Genomic DNA, 26352 nt, shown 5'->3' with positions numbered 1-26352 from the left:
AAGTTATTTCTATAGTACTTACAAATGTTTGAAATTTTGTTGGATTTCTTGTATTAATTATAAATACTTGTGTAAAACTTGAAAAACTCTACCCATAAAGAGATCCTGCTGAGGTATCATTTGAAACACTTTTCATGTTGTGTAGAGGTTTATATTTTCCAAGAACATTAGACGAATGAAAAGAAGCTCTTGAAAATGCCTGGAGAGGAAGTCGCAGCATACGGGAGAGTTATACAAAATCAGACCAAAGGGACAGTCTAGCCTAAGATTCTGTTGCCAGCTTAACAGGAAAAGTGGCATTTCCCTGAGCTTTTTCCCAGGGTCAGATAATTTTGTGGTTCAGGATTTTTCTGAGCAAGTGGCATTGTAATCGTTTTTAACACCTTGTCAGTCATTTTTCCACGGTGCTTGTGACTGGCTTTGTTTGTCCTTTTCCTCACTCCTGAGATCACTTACGAATACGTGAATCAGCATAGGTCCCAGCATTCCTTCCAGTGTGAAAATTAGTCACATACTCCCCATTTCCTCTTTCTTGTTTCTTACCTATGTAAGGAACTTCCCTCTTATTTTGTGCCTTGTTTTCTTGAAGAGCCTACAGTTGAGGTCGTTTGGGTATCCTGCTAGACTGTTATCTGCTTCCACCTAATAGGTAGGTGTGTTGTTTCATTAAGGAGCTGTACTGGGAATATAGGGTTTGATTTTCTTTCACAAAACCACATTGATTCTTCCACAATGCTATACTTATCAGTATTCCTACGTCAGTTAAAACCTACCTGTTGAAAAAAGGAGGCTTATGACATACTTCTTGACTCTGAATGGTTTTTAAATTCAGATTGGTGTGGGGATGGGTTTAGAAGTGGAAACTACAGGAATTCTGAAATTTCTTGCCTTTTTTTTATGTGAAGATACATGAATTTCTGTAAACTTGGTAAATAACCCTCTGACTTAATCTGCTTCATTGGCTTACGTTAATCTTCTGGTTTTCAGACTGCGGTCATGGATTCTTTGTATAGAAAAAAGTAATCTTCTTGGGAATGTTCCACTTCCTCCAGTTCTTCTATATGACATATTTTGTTATTAATATAAAGTTTTGAAAAGAAGTCTTTAAATGGAAAGCTTTTAACTGTCCTTAGAGTACAGCATGAAAATGCAAGAACAAGATTTTCCCTGTTTTCCTCTCTAAGTTTTATGAAGATTTTCAAGTCTTAATTGGGTGAATCAAAAAGTAGTTTTGTCTTGCATCCTTAATCATTGACCTGCCTGCTGACAGCATCCACAAAAAGCAATTGTTGCAAATATGGGAACTGGACAGAGGCTGTCAGTCTAAAGATCCGGTGCCTGGGAGAAAGCCTCAGCATATACAAGTGATTAAAGCAAACTAAACAGCTCCTGTGATGTGTTGATCCCAGCTGGCAGGTAAGCCCCCGCCCAGCCACTTGCTCACTCCCCTGCAGTGGGATAGAGGAGAGAAACTGGAGGGCAAAAGCTGAAAACTCGTGCGTCAAGGTAAAGAGAGTTTGATAGGTGAGGCACAGTGGTGCCTCACACACAAGCAAAGCAAAATAAGGAATTTATTGGCTGCTTTCCATCGGCAGGCAGCTGTTAAGCCGTTTTCTGGAAAGCAGGATCTCAGCATGTATAACAGTTACTTGAAAAGACAAACACTGTAACCACAAACCTCCCCACTTCCTCCTCGTTTCCCCCAGGTTTTTTGCTGAGCATAGTCATATCATATGGAATATCCCTCTGGTCAGCTTGGGCCCACTCCCAGCCTCTTGACCACCACCACCCCCAGCCTACTCGCTGGGGAGAACATGCTGGGAAAATGATAAAAAAAGAAAACCTTGACACTATGCAAGCACTGCTCAGCCACGGCCAAAACACCAGTGTGTTCCCAACACTGTTTTAGTTACAAATCCGAAACACAGCACTTCTACCAGCTGCTGTGAAGAAAATTAACTCCATCCCAGCCAGACCCAGTACACCTCCCAGAAAATTTCTCAGACAATATAGATTTATAGTGGACTTTTTATTTAAGGAAATAAAGGAATAGACAGCAATTTTCCAGAATTCAACTTTAATTGAAATTCACATTCATTTTTGAAATTCAAATTAATCACATTAAAAATTTAATTATTGATGCAGCAAATTGAAAATAAACCAGTGTCCTGGTTTCAGCTGGGATAGAGTTGATTTTCATCCTAGTAGCTGGTATAGTGCTGTGTTTTGGATTTAGGATGAGAATAATGTTTATAACATGCTGATGTTTTGGTTCTTGCTAAGTAGTCTTGGACTAATCAAGGACTTTTTAACTTCTCATGCTCTGCCTGGTGCACAAGAAGCTGTGAGGGGGCACAGCCAGGACAGCTGACCCACTATGGCCAGAGGGCTATGCCATACTGTATGATGTCATGCTCAGTATATAAACTGGGGGGGGCAGGGAGGGGGGGATGGCCGGGAGCAGCGATCGCTGCTCCAGAACAGGCTGGGCATCGTTTGGCAGGTGGTGAGCAATTGTATCGCTTGCTTTGTATATTATTATTGTATTATTATTATTACTACTATTCTGTTTCATTTTACTTCAATTATTAAACTGTTCTTATCTCAGCTCACGAGTTTTCTGACTTTCACCCTTCCAATTCTCTCCCCCATCCCGCTGGGGTGGGAGGAATGAGCGAGTGGCTGTGTGGTGCTTAGTTGCTGGCTGGGGTTAAACCACGACAGCCATAACACCATCATTATAGGATGGATTTCCCTGAAGTTTCGTACAACAGTTTTGTACAATTCCACTGTGTTAAGCATTCATGTCCTGGATTGTTTGTCCTGTATTCACAGTTTCAGCTTGTGTCATAACTACAAATCCAATAGTGTTGTGTGCATGATTTGTCATACATTTATATGCAAAATGAATCATTGGGGGGGCGGGTGTAGGCTTTGTTATTCCAGTTGTTACCACATGGTATTTTGTCCGAGTTCTTTTATAAAAACAGGTGAGAAAACAGTGAGAAAAGCTGCTGTTCTGACAATAGTGGAATAATGGCATTTTACACATTTTTTACAAGTTTTCAAGGCTATGAGAGATGATGTTGGGCCCGTTCTCTTTCCTCTAACTTCCAGAGCCTGCAGAATCCCTTCTGGGTTTTGCCATACCCAGGACATTTTCATAATAAAATGTCCAAATGAGCTGGTGAACATTTATTGTCAATTGCTCAACTTACATAATTAAATAGTTGATTGTTCTATGACCTGTCTAGTATGGTGTCAACACATTTTATCTATGGCTTTAGATATTCGTGAATAACTGCCCTGAAGCATCATAAGCCTTCTTGTTCTTTTGGCATACCAAAATGGCATGATGCTCTTTGCTCCGAGTGAATGTTTGTCATCATTTTTATGTGTGGCCATAATGTGGCCTTATATCAATATAGGAAATGTATGAATAATTCAATAGAGCTGGTTCAATAGAAACAAATATGTGTTTTCTTTAGAGTAAAACCAGATTTGAATTAATGTTGTTCATATACACTCATTGGGGATGCTGTGACATGGATTGTTTGTGTTTGACTCCTGCTGTTTAAAGAATGTAATTTTTTAACCTGGAAAGTTGCATTTCCTCTTTCTTTTTCCTGTTCAAAAATGTTTGAGTCACCCAACCTGTAAAACAGGAATAATACCATGTAACCAGTTGCATAGCATAACAAGAGCAAATCAGTGTGTATATGCATACCAAGATTAAAATTCTTTGAAAGGATATAGTTAATAATTCATATAGTCATAGAAATTGTCATCATAATTTGAAAAACAGTGAAAGAAGAATTAACTGCATTGTGTTTGTTGTTTGGGAAGAAGCAAGAACATGGCCAAAACAAAAAATGTTGCACAAAGCATGTAACTGACAAATATTTTATCAAAATTATGAAAAAGAATATTTGACAAGAAAGAGATTTGCTTGAGTCCTTTGGGAGGACACTCTTTTTTCCTCCTTTAGAAGTTGCATGCTCAGGCTGACTTGCTCTCTAATTCAAAGAACCAACGAAGGTTCTAGTGGTCTGGATTCTCTGGTTGTTCTAAAGGGTGTTATTTGCTCAAGTTTCTTAGGTAAGGACTTGAAATTTTGTAAATGATAGACACAGATGACAGGTATCTATCTTTCCATACAACAGAAAGCAAAGTGCTAGCAGAAATCTAAACTAGCTTAATTTATTAGTATTAACTAAGTTGATAACAATAAAATGCAATTTAATTGTAATTGATATTTAGATTAAGTGTTATTGGATCAATATTAAATATGTTTCCAGTATAGTTATGACTTTTCATGGTCTAGTAAAGGTAGAAGAAAATGATGATGTTTTCAGGCCAATATCTCCTTAGGAACACTGTTTTCTACAAGTCTGTTGCTGACCTTTCTTTGGATGACTCTTTATAGAGAAGTTTCTTCAGTATTTAATTGCTACCTTAAATTAGCCAACTAATAGCCAGTGATATGCAATGTGTTCAAAGCATGAAAACCCCAAAAGAACAGCAAAGGAAAATTCAATGGAAATAACAAATAAAGTGGGAGTCGAAATATTCCTTATGAAACAATGAGCTGTTGAAAACAGTGGAAGGAAAACGGTCAGGAATGAAATTGCATAGAATAAAAGCAGCATGGGTAAACGGTAAAATCTGCATCAGACAGGGCTTGACAAAACACATTTTGATGAGCTCCATGGAAAATGAAGACATTACTGCCTAAGGTCAGTTCATAGCCAAGCTTCAACGCACTGTCGGTTCAGAGCAGTGGACCTATACACACTGTAACGCTACCAGCACATTTGAAAAAGCTGTAGTAAGCTATTGGCATGCAGCTAAACTTACTGAGGTGTTAAAAGCTGTGCAACAAGGATTTTGGATAAATTTCAGAAAAAGCAGGAGGGATATCACTAAGATCAGTTCTTACTGATCTCAAAGTGAAAAAAAGAAGAGGTAATAGTAATCCTTATAACGGAAATATTACTAGAAGAGTAGTGGCACAGGTATGCCTGCTCTTCTCTGAATCCTCAGCTGCTCTATGTGCCCCATTAAGGACACTCACCTCAGCATGTGGCTTTCTGGTACTGTGACGATCTTGCTTTTTTTTAGCACCTTTGTGTGTTTTGCCATTGTGGTGTGAAATTTATTTTTCGAAAAAGAAACTACTTATATGGCTACTTATTTGGCAGGTTACTGGGCAAGCCACTGTTGTGGATACTTTGTCATCTTCAGATTTAAGAAAATCTTTCCTGAGGATTGTGTTTTGCCTGTGCAGCTTAACACGCAATGCAGACTTTTCCCATATGTGCACAGCTTTGTATTTTATGTGAGCTTTGAGCTGATTTTCAAGGAGGGTATGGCATACATTATGTGTCCTGAACAAATGGATGATGACAAAAGATTTCCTCATTCCAGTCAGTGGCTTAATAAACAGAGTCATCTCTTCTTAATCAGGGCTGAGGAGGGATAGAAAATTTTGCAGTCTGATGACCATGTATGGTCTCTTCTCTGCATGGTTTTTTCTTCTTGGGAGGCAGGTGTGTAATATAATTTTAATGTGAGTACAGCATTACAGTAGCTAACATTGTCTACCAAGAAAAGCTACTTTACATCTGTCTCGCATTATACTGATTCTTAGCCTGCAAGAATCAAGTAAGATTAAGTGTCCTGATTTTTCAAAGGTGATGAACAACATTTCTCTTATTGACTTTATTAGGAGCTCCAGGTGCTTCTTGGAAACCAGGCTCTAATGTAACTAACAGGCTTGCAAAGTACCTCCAATTCATTGTGCTTTCAATAAGTGCAACTCATCAAGGCAAAATACGTTTATAGGTGATGTCCAGACCTTCTCTCCACACCTTAAAACTGTCAGATTAAACTTTTTCTCATGCAGGAATCTTTCTGTTGTCTTTCTCTATAGCTATAAATCTCTAGCTTCAGAGAAACAATTCCCTGACATGCCTAAAAAGATGCATCTCCCTACTGTGATGATATCCAGCCCTGTAGCCTGCTTTTTGCTTTCTGCTCTGCTCTTCCTCCCTATTTATCCTGTCACGTTGGGGTGAGACGCAGTAGGCTGTTTGTGTTATCCTCCCTATACTTTCAGTGCAGGTGTTTATTTCCAGAGTGGGTGTATCCTTCCTCGGTCCCTAATTCTGTGTTACTCTGAATCTGGAGTTTTGTTGTTAGGACCGATAGTAAGTGACCTTCGCATGCGAGCTAAAATTTTGCTCTCTGTCTGCTTCAAGACCTTGAGCTGTCTCTCCCCATTGTGTCTAAAACTTAAAACCTGGTTTATATGCTAGATATAGAGAGTATTTTCAGATCTTTTCAGCCTTTGTGCCTTCTAGCATAAATGAGAGGAAGAATATAAAGGGAGAATCCTTGCTAGTTTTTTACCTCATTTCAACTATTTTAACTGGTGGATCATACTGTAATGTGACTTTTTAGACATCGTACTACCAGAGACTTCATGTACCTATCTCACACTTAGCAGTCTGATGCCCAAAAACTTTCATTACTTCTGAATATTTGTAGAATGCAAGCTTAATCTGCAATATCTAGAGTAAATGGAAAGTTTAAGCAAGGCCTCCCAGCTAAACCAAAAACATCTGAAAATAATAAAATGTAACAATGGAAGAGTCATTTTGCAGTACAGAAATTATATCATTTGAAACTGTAAGATGTTTTCTTTCCTGAGAAACAATTTTTTTAAACCCTGGCTGATTGAAAGTTGGAGATCAGTGTTACAAAATTAAGTCTGAGATGGTACAATTTAGAATCTAATCTTGCATTCATTAAGTAAAGGATTCCTTTGGTTACTTGACTGCTGTATGCAAATGTGATAATTTAGGCACGTGTGTGAAAAGATGTTCCCTCTCCATGTTAGAGTTAAGGTGTATAATGCAACATTCCTTACTCATAAAAATTGTATTTCAGTGTAATTAGATGAAATTTTCATTCTTCTTGCAATTTTGTAGAACAGGAATTAATGTTTCTGTTTTCAGTCCCCTTCTTGGACCCTTTTATTTGCTTATTGTAAATGCAGACTGAGCTGTGCCACTTTGTACCACTGCAGAGCACTAAGGCTCCCCAAGACCATCAGGATCCTGCCAGAGGAAGAATTTTCATGGCAAGCTGCAATTACTGTTTTGTTACTGTAAAGTGACTGATGTTGCTCCTGTATAACCCTACATCTTGCCCATAGAAAAGACGTTTTGATCGAGGTGGAAGAAGGGTCTTTTTAGTAAGTGATGTCTGTGATTTCTGACAGTTGCTGGAGCAATCATTCTCGCTCATAAACCAATAGAGGGAAGATGATTAATGCTGTTTTAACTTTGTGAGACATCAGGTCGCTTACAGATGGGCCAGCATCACGAGCAGAGCAAAGCTATCTTTTTGTCTCCTCTCGACAAGGTATCAAGAACACAGTTTGAGCGTGACACTAAGAATAACTGGGGTTCTTTGTTCTTTTCTGCCCAGAGAATCATTTCATTTCACTTCTATTAGCGTATCCTAGATGATAAAAACTTTTTTGATTTGATGAGTATCTTGCAATATAAAACAATATTAAAGTTATTTAAACTACAGATCTTTACATTAGTTAAGCAAAAACCTTTCTAACCAAAGAACTTTCTTTCGTTTCATTTTATGAGCTTTTAAAGAAGTAGAGTAGTTTTCTTCTGGTGTAATTACGTTTCAGTAAATTTCCTTTTTACTAATGCCATTATACTCCAAAGGTATAATTCTATTGCTTCATAGTGTTATGTTTTCACTATTCCCTTCTCTATCTATTGCCAGTCCTCTGCCTGAAGTTACTCTGCTTACTGTCTAAATCAAACATATAAGGTTCAAAATGACAATGAACTGAACCAAAAGCATAGTTACTTGTGATGCATGACTATTTCTAAAAATATAACACCATAACAAGCAATATTTTTTAAAACACTTTCATATATTGTTAAAATTTTATGGGTACTTTAAAAATACAGCTGTGTGATGTTTTTCACTCTGCCTCTCCTCACACTTTACACTTTAAGAAGAAAAAAACAAACACAGGAAAATGCGTAGAATACATTAGGAGAGGAAGGGGTGGGGACTGCCTATAAAAGAAGTAGAAGAAACCTAACACAGAAACTTGTAACAAATCCAGCTTTATTGAAATCTAGTGGAAAGATTTTTATTCATTTCAGTTGGGTTAACTAAGGCCTCCCAAGGAGGAAAGGAAAAGCCCTTGAATGCATGGAATATGCTTTTGCTTCTGCATTGGTTTCTAGTAACGTCTGAAAATACAGTGACATACAGACAGTGATAAAGCACACTTATGGAGATGCTTTCTGAAGGAAGGGCTGGAGGGAAGATACCTCTCACTAGACTATTAATTACATAATTAAACAAACCAGACAAACCCTGAGTCTTTTCAGATGTGGTAAGGGGACACAGATCCCAATTATTTTTCCATTTTTCTTGAACTGTTTCAGCTTTATCTAATAAAAGAGCCTAGCTTTCTGTATACATTTTAGGTAAAACTGTGTATCTAAACTAAAAAAGCTACAGTAGTACAAATTCTTACAAGATACTTTTCTGGTCAGAACAGTCAAGGAGCCAACCCATCTTCATCAGCAGTACTTATTCACTTTTAAAAGCTGGAAACAAGAAGAGATGGAAATCTCATAATAATTAAAGTGGTGTGGAGGATTAGCGTTTGTCCCTTGAATTTTTTAGCTCTAAGTAAGGACTAATTGATACTTTGTAGTCATAGTTGGTTTTAATATTTAAAACAATGGCAGGAAATTTTGAACCATGCTACATTAATGAATTAAGCTGAAATTGCTCATAGCAGAAAGGGTCATAGACGAAAAAATTAATTAATTGAAAGAAAAAAGCAATCATAAGCCTTTATTATTACTACACAGACAATTAAAATTTCAAATGACTTCATACTTTGAGTAGGCTTTGGAGGTTCTTCTCTCTCTCTCTGTTTCTCTCTCTCTCCCCCTTTTCTCCCCCCACCCCAGTATTGGTAGCAAGTTTTCAGTAATCTGCACTGTTGTTGTCAGTGTAGTATTTAAAAATACATCCTTTGGAAGAGAAATAGGAAATGTAAATTAAAAAACATTTTTACACATTGTCAGTAGTCTTAAAGAGAATTCTATTGTTAAACTGTTGAAGTTTGTGGGGTGTATTGGTAGCGTTAGTTACATCATTGCTCTGGGTGTTTTTAGTGGTTGTAGTTTTGATAGCTATATAATTATTCCCAAATTTTAATATATATGTATAACTATATATTATTATTCCCGAATTCTTACACAGGAGTGTTCAAGCAAGCATAATAAAGATATGCTAACCTGCTGTACTGTTGACAATGTTGTGTAACTATATAGGTTTATACACACATATGTATGAAGAGTGTATTTTATATATTTTTATTATAAGTAATATAAATGTATTTTTATATTTATTTATATTTATGCATACTTTTATATAAATAATTACATATTCTATGTCACTGCTGTCACATAGAATAATATAACTTACTCTTGTAAAGCCCATGAAGAGGGTCATCATACAGCACAATTGTTGAGTTATGTTGGGTGTGTGTATGCATGTTTTGTGTACACAGAGGGATGAAATTAGAGCTGAGAGAGAGTGAAAAGAGGGCTTTGAATATTCCTTGTGTCTTCTTTTGTAGTATTGTACTGGGGCTCAACGGTTGAGTGAGAAGTAAAAGAGGAAAAGTATAGATGTATTATTCAATTATAGCTGAACAGTTCTTGTCACGGAAGCTTGAGTTTGAAAAATAAGAAAGGGGAAGATTTTTTTGTCTGTTTGTTTACTTTTCCCTTAAAGGGCAAAGTCGTTCACTGTAAACCTTACATTTGTTTTGACTAATAAAAAAGGAGTTTCATAAAACTGTCTAAATGTTGAGCCAGGAAGATGAGCGTGGAGGACACAAAGCTCTGTGTGGCTCTATGGTTGGGGGTTAGACAGATGCCAGGTATTAGGAAATAATTTTCTGTTTTCTCCTCCTGTGTTTTCTGCATGCCCTGGTACTTTTCACTATGCCTGTTCTGCTACCAGCTGCCTGAGTAATTTTGTGTGTGGGATCAGATTTTACAGAATGCAGGGGCTCTGAGCAGCTGGCCGATCTACTCTTTGGAAGCATTGACTTTCGAGTAGCTTTCCTGCTTATTTCTGGTGAGGGAGAAATATGTAGTGTGTATGTCATTCCTTCTTTGCCGTGACTTCATTGTCTTTCCCTGTGTATAGCCTTCCCCCTCATGGAGCGCCCTTCACAAGGCTGTACGGTGCTGCAGTCATCACTCTCTCTCCTGCTGACGGAGAGATGAGAGTCTTCTGTCTCTGCAGATTCCCAGGGAGCAGCTGAAGCCAATGAAAATAGACTTTTTGGGTTCAGTCCTGCACTACTAAGTCTGGCAGAAATCCCAGAGAGGCTACTGGGAGTTTTGATTAAGAACAGAATTCAGGTTTAGGACCACTGTTTGCATTTAAATATCTTCTGGCTTTGCTACCTAAACCCTGTAGCACTGAACCGGTTGATAAGAACTAAAACAGGAAACGGAAAGATAAAGGCTAGAAGCTGTTTCTGTTACTCAGCTTGAAACAGTCAAAAAGTAACCTTCATGTAACTGGTGAAAAGCATATAGGACTTCAGAATTAAAGTTTTAACGATTTTGATGGTGAAGTATAGCATGGCAATTGTGTATCAAAGAAACTGTTTAATTTTTAACTATTTTTCAATTTAAAATTAATTAAATAGGAAGGTTTAAAATTCTTTAAATGTGATCTGCTTTAAATTTTCAACCATATCTATCTTCAAAAGCATTAGTTATGCAATGTCTTAAATGCTATAGTTACTCTAATAAAATAATATGGAAAAGAGTAATCCAGGTATTATCAAGGGTAGAGTTTGCTGAAGCCAGTCAAGAGCACATTGCATCCAGGCTTGCAAAATACTGCAGTGCCAAAAGTAAGCTGATTTATTCCACCTCAGAGTAATAGCTTGGTATATGAGAAACAGCAGTAATTTATTTCTTTATTGAGAGAAGGGATGAATCCTCTGAATTAACTTCTGTCCTATATTTTGATTCTTAAAAGATACCCAGCTTTATAGTGTCCCACTGAAAATATTGTATAAGCCAAAGAGGTAAATCTCTAAAGCTCTTTTGTTTTGCTGAACAAAAACCAGAGATCTGAAGAAGAGGAAACTATGCTTCTGCCTTTCCACCGAAAGAACTCTAGTAAATAGTAACTGGCTGGGTTTTTAGTTTATTATCAACTCAAAGTATCAGGATAGTCTAGACAGTCATCTGGGGAAATGTTCCTTGCAAGCTAAATGTGCTTTTTTTTTCCTAAGAGCAGTGTGTGAAACAGTTGTTTTCCTGCATACATTAACAATGAACAACATTGCATTCAGCTGCATGTCCATGGTTTTAATCGAGTTTCTGATCTGCTGAGGCTTTTTGCATGTTTTTCTTAATTTACACAGGAATTGGTTATGAAATGTTTTCTCTCCTCTTTTTGTGACTATGGATGCGTACTGAAAGCCTTTCTAAAATGGCTGCTGAGAAGAATACAGTTAATGGGAGAGACTCCATGGCTGCAGTCATTCACTTTTACCTAACTTCAGCAGAGGCTTCATTGTGCATTATGGCGCCTAACTTTGTTCTGACTCTGGGTTGTGGCCAGCTGGGGGCTAACACGTAAACATCATCTCCTTTTATGTCTTCCTTCTTATTTTTGACTTCACAAAGTAGTGCATAGATTGCCAGAGGGCTGAAAAAAACATTAGACCACTTTTCCACCTACCACAAAAGTTTAAGGTATGTTTAGTTGCTTTTAAGTTTTGCAGCTATAGAGCACTGTACTTTTGCACCTTTAAATTGTCCTGACTGCTCTTTCGCACTTGGCTAACTGAAATATGTCCCAACATACCATGGTGAGATCAGAGTTTCTGAGAATAATTAAGTATTCGCTGTGGACCTGTTCGGCAAACCCCTCTCCGTGTGGGTAGTCTTAACCAATATAAAATGCCTCACTTTCATTAGTGGGATTGGTTTCTGGCATGAGTAATGACACTGAACTCCAAAGCAGGGGGGTGAGTGTGGGGTGGGGGAGTCTACACTGTGCTCTTACGCTATTCTTCAATATTCTTAAAAGTTTATCACATCTGCAGACCTAAATCTTTAAATTTCTGCTTTGCTGACAAGAGATTCTGTTCCTTTGAGGTTGAACTGAATAGCACTGATTTCCTGGGGCGGGCAACCAAAAGCCTGTGGAAGTTGCAATTGAAGTTTTCATATTATGGTCCAGAAAAGTAGCATACTTTCTTTGCAAGCATATAGCAAGATATTGACTTCTTAATTGTTGAGATATGAAGGAAGTAAAGAATATAATGTGCATTTGTCCGTCTTTCCAGAGTCCCAGTTTTAATGAGTAATATCTTTTCATCATATGAGCACATTTTGTCTTGTCAATGAAATCTGAATACAAGGTTTTGTGCAGGGTACATAGTTTCAACAGAGGTAAGGAGAATCCTTTCTGTCACTGAAAATCAAACATCGCAGCTGTCAGGCAGTAACAAAATCTTTCTGCACTCCCGTTCCACCTACAAAGCTTTGTTGGTAGCACAGCGTGCTCTCCCAATGAGGATTTAAATGGACTTGGCTTCATTCTGGTCTTCTGGTATTTGGTCTTACCCTTGATTGTACGGTGGAGAGGAAAATCTCTGGCTTCCCTTCCCTTAAATTTTGAGGTTTGGGGCTTGGGGCTTTGGGGATGGGTGTTATTTGTTGTGCAGTAGTTCTGAAGGAGCCTTAGTTGTGTACCAGAATGCCAGTATGCTGGGAATTCCTCTAACTCAAAGGAGAAACATTAAAGGAGAGAGCAGTAGGCAGCATGATACACAGAGTTACTTCGCTGCTTTGAATTTTGTAGACATCTCAGCAAAGTAAAGATGTAAGAAGTTAGGATAGTAGGTATGAACTGCTGAATCTTGCAAAAAATTTATTCTTGTGATTTCTTATCTCCATGTACACTTTGCACAGGGGTAATTCCACCTGTAACTTCTTGTAATAACTGATGATTAATATTTCGTTGCGTGTCAGCTTGTGTGTTAAGTATTTCCTCATAGAGGTATTTCATTAGAGTCCAGTATCCAAACTCGGGTGCAATCTTTATATAGTAGCAGGGCTTGTGGAAGTGTAAGGAAGTATATACATTTAGAAGAAGCTCCAAACAAACCCAAATTGGAGACCTTGCTGGAACCAAGATTCAGGTGTATTTATTTCCCAGCTTTTATTCTACACTTGAAACTTCGCAGCAGTCAGTGTATGATACTGCAGTTGCACATGGTAACAGTTTCTTCCAAGAAGTTTGTAAGTATATGGAAATACTTTGCTTCTGAAAGCAACTAAATTCCATAAATGACAAAAGCAAAGTATTTCCATGGTTCTATCTTTCCCTGCTTTTTGTGTATGTATATTTTTCAAAACGTTTTCTGTCTTAAAATATTAGAAGCATTTTCTTCAATGTTCAGATTGATTACAGAAAGTTGCATTTTATTTCAGAAATATTGTTGATTCTCTGGTACTTTGCCATCCTTTCCCATGTGCTTAGGTGTGTAAGAATGAATTATTTTTAATTAAAAAAAAAGAATTTTAAGATCTGCAGATAATACTATACTAATACTTTATCTGCTTAAAACTGACATAATATCAATTATATTAATATGGGTGTGCAAACCCTGGAATGTTGTTTTTGGAAAAGAGCTGCTTTTGCTGTTCCAGCAAGAGGAAAATGAGAATGTGCTTAGAATGGACATGACAGCAGTACTGGTGGAAACTGGAATTTTGCTAAAAGCTACAAAGCACACATAGACAGCTGCATTAAACATGCTTTTTTTTTCTTCTTTCATTTAGAGCTGCCCTCCACTCCCTTTTTAATTGCCATGTGTATATTAAGTTGCCTAATCAATCGCAGGAGTTTGTGTGATGGAAAGTATTGCTTCGCAGGAGCTGGTCAGAAATGGTCATGTGGGACCAGTAGAACAGTAGTAAAAATTCAGCCTGAAAGTGAAAGCTGTCAGCTGTACAAAAACGTTCAAGCCTTCATGATATATTTAACATAAATGTTCAAAACCTTTTTCAACTACACTGCTCTTTTTCACTATTACATGTGAAAATAAATTTTATAAAAATTGTTGCTTCAGACAGTGACTAAAGAATCTTCTGGGGGTGTGTCTTAACTTTATCCACAATTTAAAATGTTTAAAAGACTTTGGTGTTGGTTGTTTATGTTAATCATAAACTTAATTGTATTAAATACTTCATTAAGGACTTCACACATGAGTTTTCTTTTTAAAAAAAAAAGTCAGGGGAAGGAGGCTCAGACTTTACTACTTAGGCTTTCATTTATGTGAACTTCTTAGTCTAAATAGCTGTACTGCCCATAGACTATTTTTTCCAAGAGAAATCAATAGCTTTGCCAAGTCTCTTTCATTTTCCAAGAGACTAGCTCTCATTTTCAGCCAACAGTCTTTTTTCCGCAACTTGTTGGATGTCACCTTTGAAAAAAATGCTTTTTATTTATATCAAGCCTGAATCAGTACAATTCATCTAACTTCTTGTTACCTTTGAAATGTCCCTTATGGTGAACCCTCAGTGTTGGCAGCTAAGTGTTGCTGCGAAAAGAACAATTTTCCATATTAGGATGATTAAAATATTGAAGGAGAACCAATTCTAGATCATCTTTAATAAAACAAACGCATGTACCTTTGTAATGTTTAAATATCTTTCTGCATAGTGTAACTTATCTGCAGATGTTGAACAAGAATAATAATACTTGCATATGCATACATTTCAGATTTGTGGTCTGAACTCAAGTACAATTATGAGTATTACCAACGCTTTCATACTCAGATGAAAAGTTAATCAAGGAAAGCCCTGATCTTCCATTTTTTGGAAACACAAGGTCTCGGCAATGCTCTCATTTATGCAGAATCAGTGGGAGAATGGGGTATGCCTTGATCTTCCAGTCCTGCAGATACTACAGTAGGAGTCGCACATTGTGGGATTTCCCATTGCAGGAAGATGGAGCTCAATTATACTTTTAATTATTGAAACATTTAGATTACACATTGCAAAGGGGAAAATTCAGATACAGTTTCTTCGAAAAATCTCATCGGTAATCAAGGAGCAGGTGCTGCAACAAGCAGCAAAAATAAGTTTCAGGTTTCTGGAGAGCTCTGAATATTAGTGGAAATTATGTGGAAATTTGCCACAGCATCCTATCAGAGGGGTAATAAAGACAGTTGCTTCTCCAGCATGTTTCCAGCATCTTCTAGCCAGGTGAATTTAACTTCAGATCTTTGCCAATATAGACTTAATTTCTCCACTCTGAAGGTTCCCTGACACGGAGTCCAGTCTCTTGGACCCACCGTGCTAATTTTTCTTTTGGAAGGGAATAAAGTTCCTGGTAACTCTTAACAGCAGGCACTATTTTCCAGCATTCAGGTCCTATGTGTTAGGTTGTTTATCTAATAATGCTGACGTATGAAATGGACTTTTGAGGTATCATAAATAATAATAAGCTGTTTACTATACTTGAGCCTGCAAGTGAGGTGATAGAAGTTGAAATGACTTACTTTCTCATCCCTTCATTAATATTTGCTAAATCATACTTATGGGAGAAGGGTTCTGTAAAAAGTCCTTATGAAAGGCAAATCTGCTGTGTAAGGAAGTGAAACAGATTTATCAAGTATTACGTTTTGTTTTTTAATTGACAGGGCTGGGAGGGCATATCTCAGACCTTCTCCTTTACTCACTCCTCATGTGATTCATACTGATCAACATGCTTAATGTTTTCATTATTTTATTTCTAGTAACAGAAGTATCAATATTTGAAATAGCTTATATTTTAAAATATTTACTTCCAGATACATCAGTTCCTTATTTAGTTATGGTTCTATGGAATTTTTTTTAAATGAAAATGATGGAAGAGACTTTACAGTTCCTTCCTGATAATCTTTCTAGCACTCACAGGCATGAAATATAGGTTTTGTGATAATATGCTGCTCCAGCACTGCAGTCTATGTCCTTTTACTCTTCCGGAGCTTTTATGTAGGCTTTATGTAGGTGCGGGAGACTGCCGCTGCACCATGAACAGTACTGTTGGGCTTTACATAGAAACAATATTTTGGTATTGGGAGCCTTCAGTTAAAAATTCAGTCTGTGCTTTCCCATGAAAGGAAACTTCAAGTTTTCGTATTCTTCCAGATAACTTGCAATGGACATTCCAACATGTCTAGGTGCCTTTTTACTTTTCCTTATGTCTCACTTTTTCCCTTTTTAATTACCTGAAAAGAGGTAAAATTTTCATGAGCAGGAGTAGTTAGTTAACACAGTATGAAACTGTGGAGGCTAAGACTGTGACAAAATTCAGACAGAAATTGGATCCTTATATGTGTATCAAAATATTTTAATGTTTTGTTCTGAATGACAACAAATGGTAGTTGGGATGTGAAACATCCTGTTTCAGGTTTTGAGCTAGTGGGTGTTAGACACCAGGAGGAAACTTAATGTGGCAGACAGATTATCCCATGTTTACTTACAGCAGGCTTTTTACACCTTCATCTGAATCATCTGGTTTTGGCCAGAGGTACAGGAAGAAAAACAAAATAGATGGATATTGGACCATATCCAACTTTAGAATTCTTATGTTTCTAATCCTTGTGGCAGGCTCCCTGTCAAATAGCCTTTTGTAAATTGTAGGTAGAATTAGAATAGACTTATAATTTTTTTTAAAAGGAATTAATGAAAAAGATCCCAAGAACCATGATAGTTGGATAGTCCCATTTGTGAATACAGAATGCATACTTGTATGAAAGAATAGAAATGCTGTAGTATAGTTAAATTTAGAAGTCCAATATGCTATTTCCAGGGTTGGTTTTTTATGTTGATGCCAAGAAAAAAGCACTCATTAAATTTAATTACATTAACAATTTGGATTGTTGATAAAGGTTGTCATTCTTCAAGTCATGGTGCATACTGAATATAATTTTCTGAGGTTAAAAAAATGCATAACACGTATGTGCTGAAAATCACTTTCTTTCACCAAAGCAGTTATCCTTTCTAAGCAACAAATGATTTATAACGTATGTTAGAACATATGTTCTTTCTGGCAAAATTATTCCGGCAGAAATGATGGGAAAGGAGCAAATGAAGAAACACCTAACAATAAGACAAGAAAACCAATATGGAAAAGATGATTGATTCATAAACTCAGGGTTTTTAAGGTCAGATGAACCATTATAATAACATTGTCTGACTGACTGTATAAAACAAACCATAGAATCTCACATCGTAATTTCTGAATCAAATCCACAGCTTCATTTGAAACTACAAAGTATCTCTAGAGTGGCATCTAGTTTTAGTATGTTTGCTTCCTGTAAGTAAAAATATACTATGTGACTAGAGACCTTTATGTAAACAGGTGTACTTTACTATTAGCCTGAACATGCTTGCCTTAACTTCATATTGTAAAATCTTAGTTTTCCTCTTCGGATAGCAGACCAGACTCTTTACCTTTGGACTTCATTTTGGATAAAGATGAAAAAAAAAAAAAGTATAAAAAGAAATGGATCAAAAAAAATGGATAAATGAATAAAGCTTTTTTAAAATGGATACATTTTTTATGGATAATATTTTAAATTACAATATTATTTTAAAATATTAATGTTACTATAAAGCATGTTTCTGAAATTTAAATTATTCTTCTGACTCTGCATAATTTTTCCAGTTTTCCAGCATTCTGTTTGAAATGCAGTTGCCATAGCTGTGTAAAGAACCACTCTTGCTGGGTGCAGATAGCAGGTTACTTCCCTGTTGCTGTCTGGAAATGGTCTGCTGCTAGGTTTCTGCTTCTATAGCCCAAGGTTATATAAGCTGCATATTCTCTTAGGAGCTCAGGATCTGTTGCTTATGTGCCATTATTCTGAAGTATCATTCAGGATCTCAGCATTTTGGGTTGAATTTATTTTTATTTGTAAATCTACCTGAAAATTTAACAATAGTTTCATTTGTTCTTCTACTGTTTAAGTTGCAGTAGTCAGATTTTTAGATCCCCTCCTGCAGATTTGCACTGATGGAAGCTGCTTGGTTATAGAACCTGAACATTATGATTTATGTATTCTCTGTTTGTTAAGGCACGGGTAGGCACACACACACACACATATATATATATATACACACACATATATATAGGTTTCCAGAGCATATGTTTCTTACTTAATAGGATATATTAAGCAATGGGTGTATTGGTATCATTCCTTCTTGTATCTAACTCATTCTCTTGCACAAAAACTTCTTGGAGTCTGGTTATATTCTCTAATCTTTCTTCCAAACACACCCTCCAAACTGAACTTTTCATTACTAGGGTTGACAGAGTATACACATGGTCATCTTATGTCTTACGGGAAGGTGATGGAACTCAAATACAATTCACAGCTCAGGTTTAAGTTCCAAGTTTAATCTCGTCTGATTGAATTCCAAGCTTCTTAACATGGAAGATCTTTGGCCAGAATATTCCTATGGATCACCAACCATTGAACAGAAAAATAACATAATTTGTATTTCTACTCCTACTGTAATCGCTTCACGTTATCCAAAGATTGGTCCTATAAAAAAGTGTACCTCGGAGAAGAGATGCTGTAAAAATACAATACTGTCCAGCAGAACTACTTATTTTCTGAATAGGAGTTCCAAAGTGAGCTGGGATGTCAAGATTATCAGTCCTGGTGAATCATAGAATCATAGGATATCCTGAGTTGGAAGGAACCCACAAGGATCATTGAGTCCAGCTCCTGTCCCTGCATAAGACAACCCCAAAAATCATACCATGTGTCTGAGGGTGTTGTCCAAATGCTTCTTGAATGTTGTCAGGCTTGGTGCCATGACTGCCTCCCGGGGGAGCTTGTTCCAGTGCTCCACTACCCTTTGGGTGAAGAACCTTTTCCTAATGTCCAACCTAAACCTCCCCTGGTGTATCTTCCTGCCATTCCCTTGGGTCCTATCATTGGTCGTCAAGGAGAATAGATCAGCACCTGCCCCTCCTCCTTCCCTTGTGAGGAAGCTGTAGACCGCAATGAGGTGTCCTCTCAGTCTCCTTTTCTCCAAGCTGAACAGACCAAGTGACTTTGTGCAAGCTTTGGAAATTTGAGAGATGCATAATAAATCATTATTTGATTTCATCATAGGGGTCATACCCCCATGAAGAACTGGACTTCATTTGAGTGCATGGAGTAAGGAATGCATGACCAGCCATCATGCTTAAGTTCTGCAAAGGAATTGCACATTGAGTAGCCCTCCAGGCACAGATCCATGCCTGCCTGGGCTTATGCAGAATACAACTTCTAGAAGCAGGACAGGATTTGGTATTCCCATACAGATCTGCGTGGATCCAGAGATCATGCTCCCTTGCACTACTGGAAATCTTACTTTCTTCTGGTAGTGATTATATTTTATAATGGCATTCTCAGTGTTGCTAGTGGGTCGTAAATGGTCTTTTGAGGTTTACCCACACACGTCCTTTTGTCTTTTTCAGCTTCATGTTTTTGAGAATCTCATTCATGAGGAGTCTAAAATCAATCTTAATTTTCAGGAAAGACTCAATCATTATTGATCTGACTGCAATCATCACTTGGGCAAAAATTCTGCAATGTGCATGTTACAGTCAAACAATAAGCTCTTTACATAGAACAGACCACAGACTTTCCCAGAATCTGCCTATTATTTGTACCTCAGTCATTAATGAGAAAATGAAATGAGTGGACTCTTCTTAATCATTTGTATTGCTATCATATTAGCGGTGTATATAACTTAGTTGACATTAGAATGGGAGTCTGCTCATTGAGCAGTAGTAAAAGCTTTTTCCATGCATATGAAGCTCATTACTTTCACCGCGTGATGTAGAGAATGCTTTTACAGATAATATTAGACAATAAATTATAATACAGCTATTTCATAAAGAGTGCAATACTGTTTTCCAGGAATGAAATAGTGTTGTCATTGAATTCAATAGCCAAATTCCCACTTGTTTTCACTGGAGTCAGCATTTAATTCCATTTCTTTCAGTTGTTAAATTCCGAGCAGTTCTGTTTTTCTTCTGATAGCAGGCTGACCATTGCTGATGATTTGCAGGTTAAATGCAGTCTATCACATATTTCCCTCAATGTTTGTGACACCTGAGTAAACTTTATATTAAAGAAGTATACAGTCATAATCTGTGATGGGGTCTTTTTCTTAGCCTTACCCCTAACTAAAATCCAAACAAGATAACAGTTAGTTACTGGAATTTAAATCTTTGATGTTTGGAGTTTGTGTTTCAAATATGTCATTCTCATATGAGGCTATAGCTTGATGAGATCACCGTCTTCTGCTATCAGTCATCAGGGTCTGTATTTTATGTTAAAATTCAGCTCTCTCCAATTTGGCAAGGGCCTTGGATGTAATTAATCTGAGACCATTGTAAAGCTGCTTGGCTTCCAGTATGTTGGGTGAAGTATTGCTGAATCCTTTTTCCAATGGACAGGATTTTCTTTTTATATGTATTTTACTGAAAGTACTATCTTTGTGGCTTGATGGACACAGGGGAAGCTCAAAGTTATAACTCTGAAGATTATATTCTAATGAAAATGAAGAAAGATTAAAATTCACAGTCCTTACCAAGTATTTAAGATCTTTTAATCTCCTTTTATTTTTAGGCATTTTTGTGGTGGATACTTAATGTGCTTGCTTAACTTCATTTAAAGTGAACAGCCCAGTTGAAATTAACTGCCAATGTGTATTAATAACTGTGTGCAGAAGTCTTTCCTAGGCTGATACCTGAATGAACCTTATCAAAGATAGGAGCAGAACATTTATTTCTATTTGAGCTAGCTTTTACTTTAAGAGCCTTGTGTCTTATTGCAAAGCTAGCTTACTATGAGATCTCACTAGAAAGACCATTTTCTTCCTTTCCAAATATGTCAAAGCTCTTATTTTCATTCTTCAGGGTGAAAGTATCAAATTCTAGAAAGCATCGATTGTCCCATCTGTAGCTTGGTTGTGAGACCAATTGCACACTAATGAAAGTGTGCGGAAGACAGTGTGTGACCCACGTACCAGTATTGGAGTCTGTTTTCATTAAGAAAAAAAGGAGAATAGGACAGGATAGCAGGGAGAGTAGCCATAACCCCACTGTTACGACTTCTTTCACGTGACTGAGTCTGAGTGGAAGCTTTGCATTTTCTTCTTTTTTTTTCACCCTCTTAAAGTTTCCGTAAGGATATGAAATCTAGCTTAAAGCAACCATCTGTTTCTCATTTGTTCCTAGAGAATTTGAGTTAATTGTTGTTCCCAGTTTGTGTTGCCTCATAAGGTTAAAAAATCTTTCTCTTTATACAGGCTGAACCATAATGAGTTAACTGTTTACAGGAATTTGACTAGGAGTATATTTTCATATAGTTTGTATGCTGTATTGAGTGTACTCAATATAGCTTGAATAAGTTATATTATCTCATGTTATTCCTCTGAAAATAAATAGTGGTTTACTAATTAGTCCTCTGTAGGTACCACTATTTTGCAGTAAGCATTCCAGCAGGAATGTTGATTCTGTGACAGTTGCTGGCATGGACCTTGATCAATGTGGAGTGAACAAATGTGTGGGTGCTGTGGTCTGTAGTTCCCTCCCATGCATCGCCATGAAGTAATTCAGGAACAAGAAAACCAGTTCCCAGTCCTTGTTTGCTTAATCTGATCTGCTCTTTTGATTGTTTACTTGTTTGTTTGTAAAACTTTTTTGCTTATTATGGGTTTTACTGGATACATTGTCAATGCACAGATCAGTTTTGGGTCCAGCTGCCTTTCACAACTTGCATCTGTCAGAAAGAAATAAATTGAAAGATAAAATAACCTTGTGAAAATCATTACTTTCAGTGGAAGGTGTCATGCTACTTCTGTAAGCAGTAGCATAACTTAAATTTCCACATCCTCTTGGAATTTTCTTAATATAGGTACCTACTGGATTAAAAACAGATTCTCTCTATGGTTACTAGTACACTGTCTTGTATAATACAGTGATCTTTCTTTACTTTTTTCCAGATTACAGAACAGGCCCATGTTTCACACAAGTTAACAACCAGATGTGTCAGGGCCAGCTAACTGGAATTGTTTGCACAAAAACCCTCTGTTGTGCGACCATCGGACGTGCCTGGGGTCACCCCTGTGAAATGTGCCCTGCTCAGCCTCAGCCATGCCGTCGTGGCTTCATCCCTAATATTCGCACTGGAGCATGTCAAGGTAAGCCTTCTAGTTTAAATTGTGTATGACTGTTGTGTTGCTGATATGCGTCTTGAAAACCTTGTGTCCACTTAAAACAAAATCACTGTTTTCCTTGTGTGTGTTCTGTGTCTTACTTTTGATAAAATTTGGATATGCTTTGCTGCTTCCAGTTTTAGCTAGTGTACATATAGAACAAAACTCAAGTGCCTGGAAAAAATGAATGCAAATCAAGGAGCCATAAGTAAAGAGCAGGAAAAGGTCAGAATGTCTGCTGAGCACAGCCTGCAGTAGAGCACCGATCAGGCAACTGGCTTATGTTGCTGTAGCCCTTAACTAATATATACTTCATTCATTCTACTGAAAAATTCACTATTTCTTGCTACTGAGTTGTTTTCTTTATAAAGTGGTTGGGAAATACTGTATAGAATTATTTTTTTTTAATTCCATCATTTAGGTAAAGCACATAGTGAACCTTCTGGATGCTCTGGATTATTTGTACAGGGCTAGAAAAATGCATGAGTAAGGAAGGACTGCAGTCTTCTATGTTTGTATTCATAAAATGTTTGAGAAATGGAAAACCCATCTTGCCTTACCCAATGTCCCTTTCCATGATGTTAAGAGACTTGCTGCTCTTCCTTTCTGTTGTTTCTGCAATCCACCTATCCTGAAAGATAGGTATCTCTTCTGCTGTAGCTGCTTGGCCAGATTTTAGAAAAAACTGAATAAAGAATGCAATAACAGAGGATACTAGAACTCCCGAAGGAGAATGTACTACTTTTCTGTTACAGGCTGATGCACATGGTCAGTTTGCAGGCTGTGTTGTCTTAGAGCCTTTCCAAGAAGCAATGGAATCCAAGTAGGTGCCATGGTCAGATCCTATGCTGCTGTCTAACCCCTTGAAGGAATAAGGTTCAGACTCTGAGGTACAACAGCCTGTTGTTGCATTGATGAGTGTGTACGCTCCACCTTGTTTGAGCGAGAGGGCATCTAGCGCCAGTCTGTTTTGTAGTATCATCTTGGTAGTGGCTTGCAACCATGTGTTGACCAATATGAAGGATGTTCTGGCGCTGTTGGCCAGACATCCCAGCTGGACGAGGGTATCTCCGATGATAATGTTAGTCTTAATGTTGCTATCTGGAATAAACCATTCAGCCACATCATCGATTTCAGCCATTGACCCACGCTCATTTCTTCCCAAGTAAATGTTTCTTGCTTTACGCAATAGTTATGCCCAGTTAAGGGGTGCAACATATGGGGCATTCATTTCCTAGGGCAAAATAGAATGGTATCTAGGGTGCAGGCGACTGGCTGGTAGGCATCTTCCCAAGTTTGATTTTTCCACCAATTAAAGTTGGGATGGGCATATTCATCACTGCACAGCTATACCATACCTGGGGATGTCCATACCACCATGGAAACATTTTTTTCCCACATGAATAGGGCTTGATGTATAGCATGAGACCAGAGGGCCCACTTCTCTTGAGGTGGGTTGATGAGTTTAAACTCCTGGACCTTAGAGTAATTCACTGTGTGGGCCCACTTCGTTAGATTTCATTTTCCTCCTAAGTGGATGTACCAGGAAACATCTTGTATTTGAAACCAAGAAATTTGAAATGACCGTGGGAGTTGCTGTTTTACCACTTCTAAATGGAACCAGTCAATGTCCCACAGAGTACCATTGCATGTTTCACCTGTGTCCGTCATATCACAATCTTGCATTATATATATTATAGGAAACAGAGATGATAGGCTTTGATGCATTAAAGTGGGTTAAATTAAATCCACTGCTTGGGGTGGTCCAATCCCAGTCCCAAGTATGGGTGGTGGTGTTGGTAGTCCAGCCATCTACCCCTTCCAGGCAGCTTTCATTGTTTTTAGGTTCAAGTGCGTGGGACCTGAAGCTAGATGTATACGCACCTGGACACCTTCAGTGGCATTGAGGGGAACTGCTGTTTTGGAAATGTTTGCTATTAATTCTGATACGTTAATGCCTGAACCATAAAGGTATAAAGGGGTGCTCTCAGCTGATGTCAGAGTAGCAATACATGTAGAAAATGGACCATCATTAATGCCCACATCTTGCACAAAATCCATTACCATTTGCAAGACTACATTACTTTTAAGCCCTTCCTGAGTGGAATAATCTCTCTGTGGGGCTGCGCTAATGGCCGTCAGGAAAAAGAGGCCAAGCCACGTCATATTGGCATGGTTCAGGCGCCTGCGACGCTGCTCAAAATGCAGCTGGTTGGCCACATGCTACCAGCAGCAACACTGAATGCTCTAGATGTTGTTATGCATGCTGAAAAGGAGGCTTCATTTAAGCCCCTCAGTGGAGTGGTTAAAAGATACTGCTTGCCCAGTCTGCACATCTCGAGGCACTCCCGGGGGAGTAGACAGGTTCATCAAGGGCAGTCCAAGCAGAAAAGCCTTGCCAATTGGTTGTCCATGTGTGCCCCAGTGGAAATTTATTCCAGCCAGTGCTGTCCACAAGCGGCTTCCCCAGTCAGGCTTGTGGAGCTGTAGTGCTTGTTTTAGGTCAGGAACAAAAGCAACTTTAACTTGGCAATGTCTGTTCATCAGGAAGGTGCAACACCACCCATGCACTGAGAGGTTGGCTGGCTGCCCACTCCTTGAACGTGAACACATGTATGGGGAGAGATACCCAGGGTTGCCATTAAGGCAGAGGGAAAACAAGAAATTTGGGCTCCAGTGTCAATCAAAGATCTTACAGGAAATCTATGAGGGCCCAGGCTGATAACAGCATGTGGACCCCCCTTGGTGTCCCACTTGAAAAGTTTCAGCTGCTGTAGCGGAGACACCAGACAGGGTATGGGCACTACTAATTTTCTGCCAGTGGGGCAGCAGCACACCGAACAGCATCTAGAGCCTCTCTAGTGTTTTTATAAAATGAGTTGGTGGACAGGCGGTCTGCATCCTTGCCACTCTGGCTGGCTTCACAGGCAGCTTGACCATGGCCCCTAAAACTGCTAGTAGGTTTCATGTGCATTAATTCTAGTGACAAACCTAGGTCTAAACCTTCCCTCCACAGACTGGTTCTGAGGTCTTTCTTGTCTCTCATCCCACTTGAGGATTTAACCTGAGGTCCCACAGGACCTCGTTTGAAGGATTCTGGCCTCTTTTGGGGGTTTCGGTCAGGTGACATCTTCATTGCACCCTATCATTCTAGCCTTCTGTGTTACTTGGTTAATGAACCATCCCCAACCGTTTCGCCCGTTTTGCATTGCATGGGCAATACTAATTAAGATTAATTTAAGGCTGTGTCCCAACCTTTGTGTGAGCGATCCTAATTTATCAAGGTTCAGGATCAGATACAAGGGTGAGCCTGAAGCTTCCCTATTGTTGTGTCCCCTTTGATCAACACTGTTCAACAGCCAACTGCATTCATCTGTTAGCCAATTCCTGAGCAAAGCAAGCATGAACACGCAGTTGTTCCCCTTGCTCCAGTTTAGGGACACCCCCAGCCCTATTGGCGGCTTGGGCAGTCAGGGAACATAGCGCTCCTGGACCTGCCCTGAGAAAGATGCCAGCTCCCCAGCCTCCCTCCTGAGCTTTCTCTTGATTGAAAACAATTTGATCACCTCCCATCTCATGAACTCATTTGACCCACTTGATTGCAGACTCATCAGGCCATTTACCAAACTCCCTCTGTAATTTGGCCAGATCAAGGAGGAGAAAGGCAGTGGTCTTAACTACATTCTGGGCAGGTCTGCTGCCTGCCTCCCCACTTACCTCATGTTTGATCATGGGGAAGACTCCTTGCACAGTATCATCACCATCGTTTGCCCAGTCACCTGGCCCCTTATCAGGGTTGTTCCAAGTGTCCCCATCCCAGTGGCTGGGATCTCATATTAGGGCCTGCACTTTAAGGGCATCCACAGTCCAACCCTGTTTTTCCAAGGTAGCACTGACCATCTGTACTACTTTATCTTCTAATCTCATTTTCTCTATGTTTTTATAAAGTTAGACCTTGCATCATCAGCTG

At 38.3% G+C, this 26352-nt stretch overlaps 1 protein-coding gene across 4 annotated transcripts in view; it reads left to right on the top strand.

Moving 5' to 3' along the window:
- Window positions 1–26352, top strand: part of FBN2 (fibrillin 2) — a 180680-nt gene that overhangs the window by 19124 nt on the left and 135204 nt on the right. For all 4 annotated transcript variants that reach the window (XM_087741308.1, XM_087741306.1, XM_087741307.1 and 1 more), the window contains exon 6: window positions 22170–22367. In XM_087741308.1, coding sequence (XP_087597434.1) covers window positions 22170–22367 — 198 coding nt within the window. The remainder of the gene's footprint in view (window positions 1–22169; window positions 22368–26352) is intronic.

The sequence above is a fragment of the Nipponia nippon genome, unplaced genomic scaffold (assembly GCF_047370975.1).
Source record: "Nipponia nippon isolate SJK-2023a ecotype South Korea unplaced genomic scaffold, ASM4737097v1 scaffold_8, whole genome shotgun sequence".
Lineage (NCBI taxonomy): Eukaryota > Metazoa > Chordata > Aves > Pelecaniformes > Threskiornithidae > Nipponia > Nipponia nippon.
Note: the sequence above shows the minus strand (reverse complement) of the source record. Positions and strands in the feature narration are given on the sequence as shown.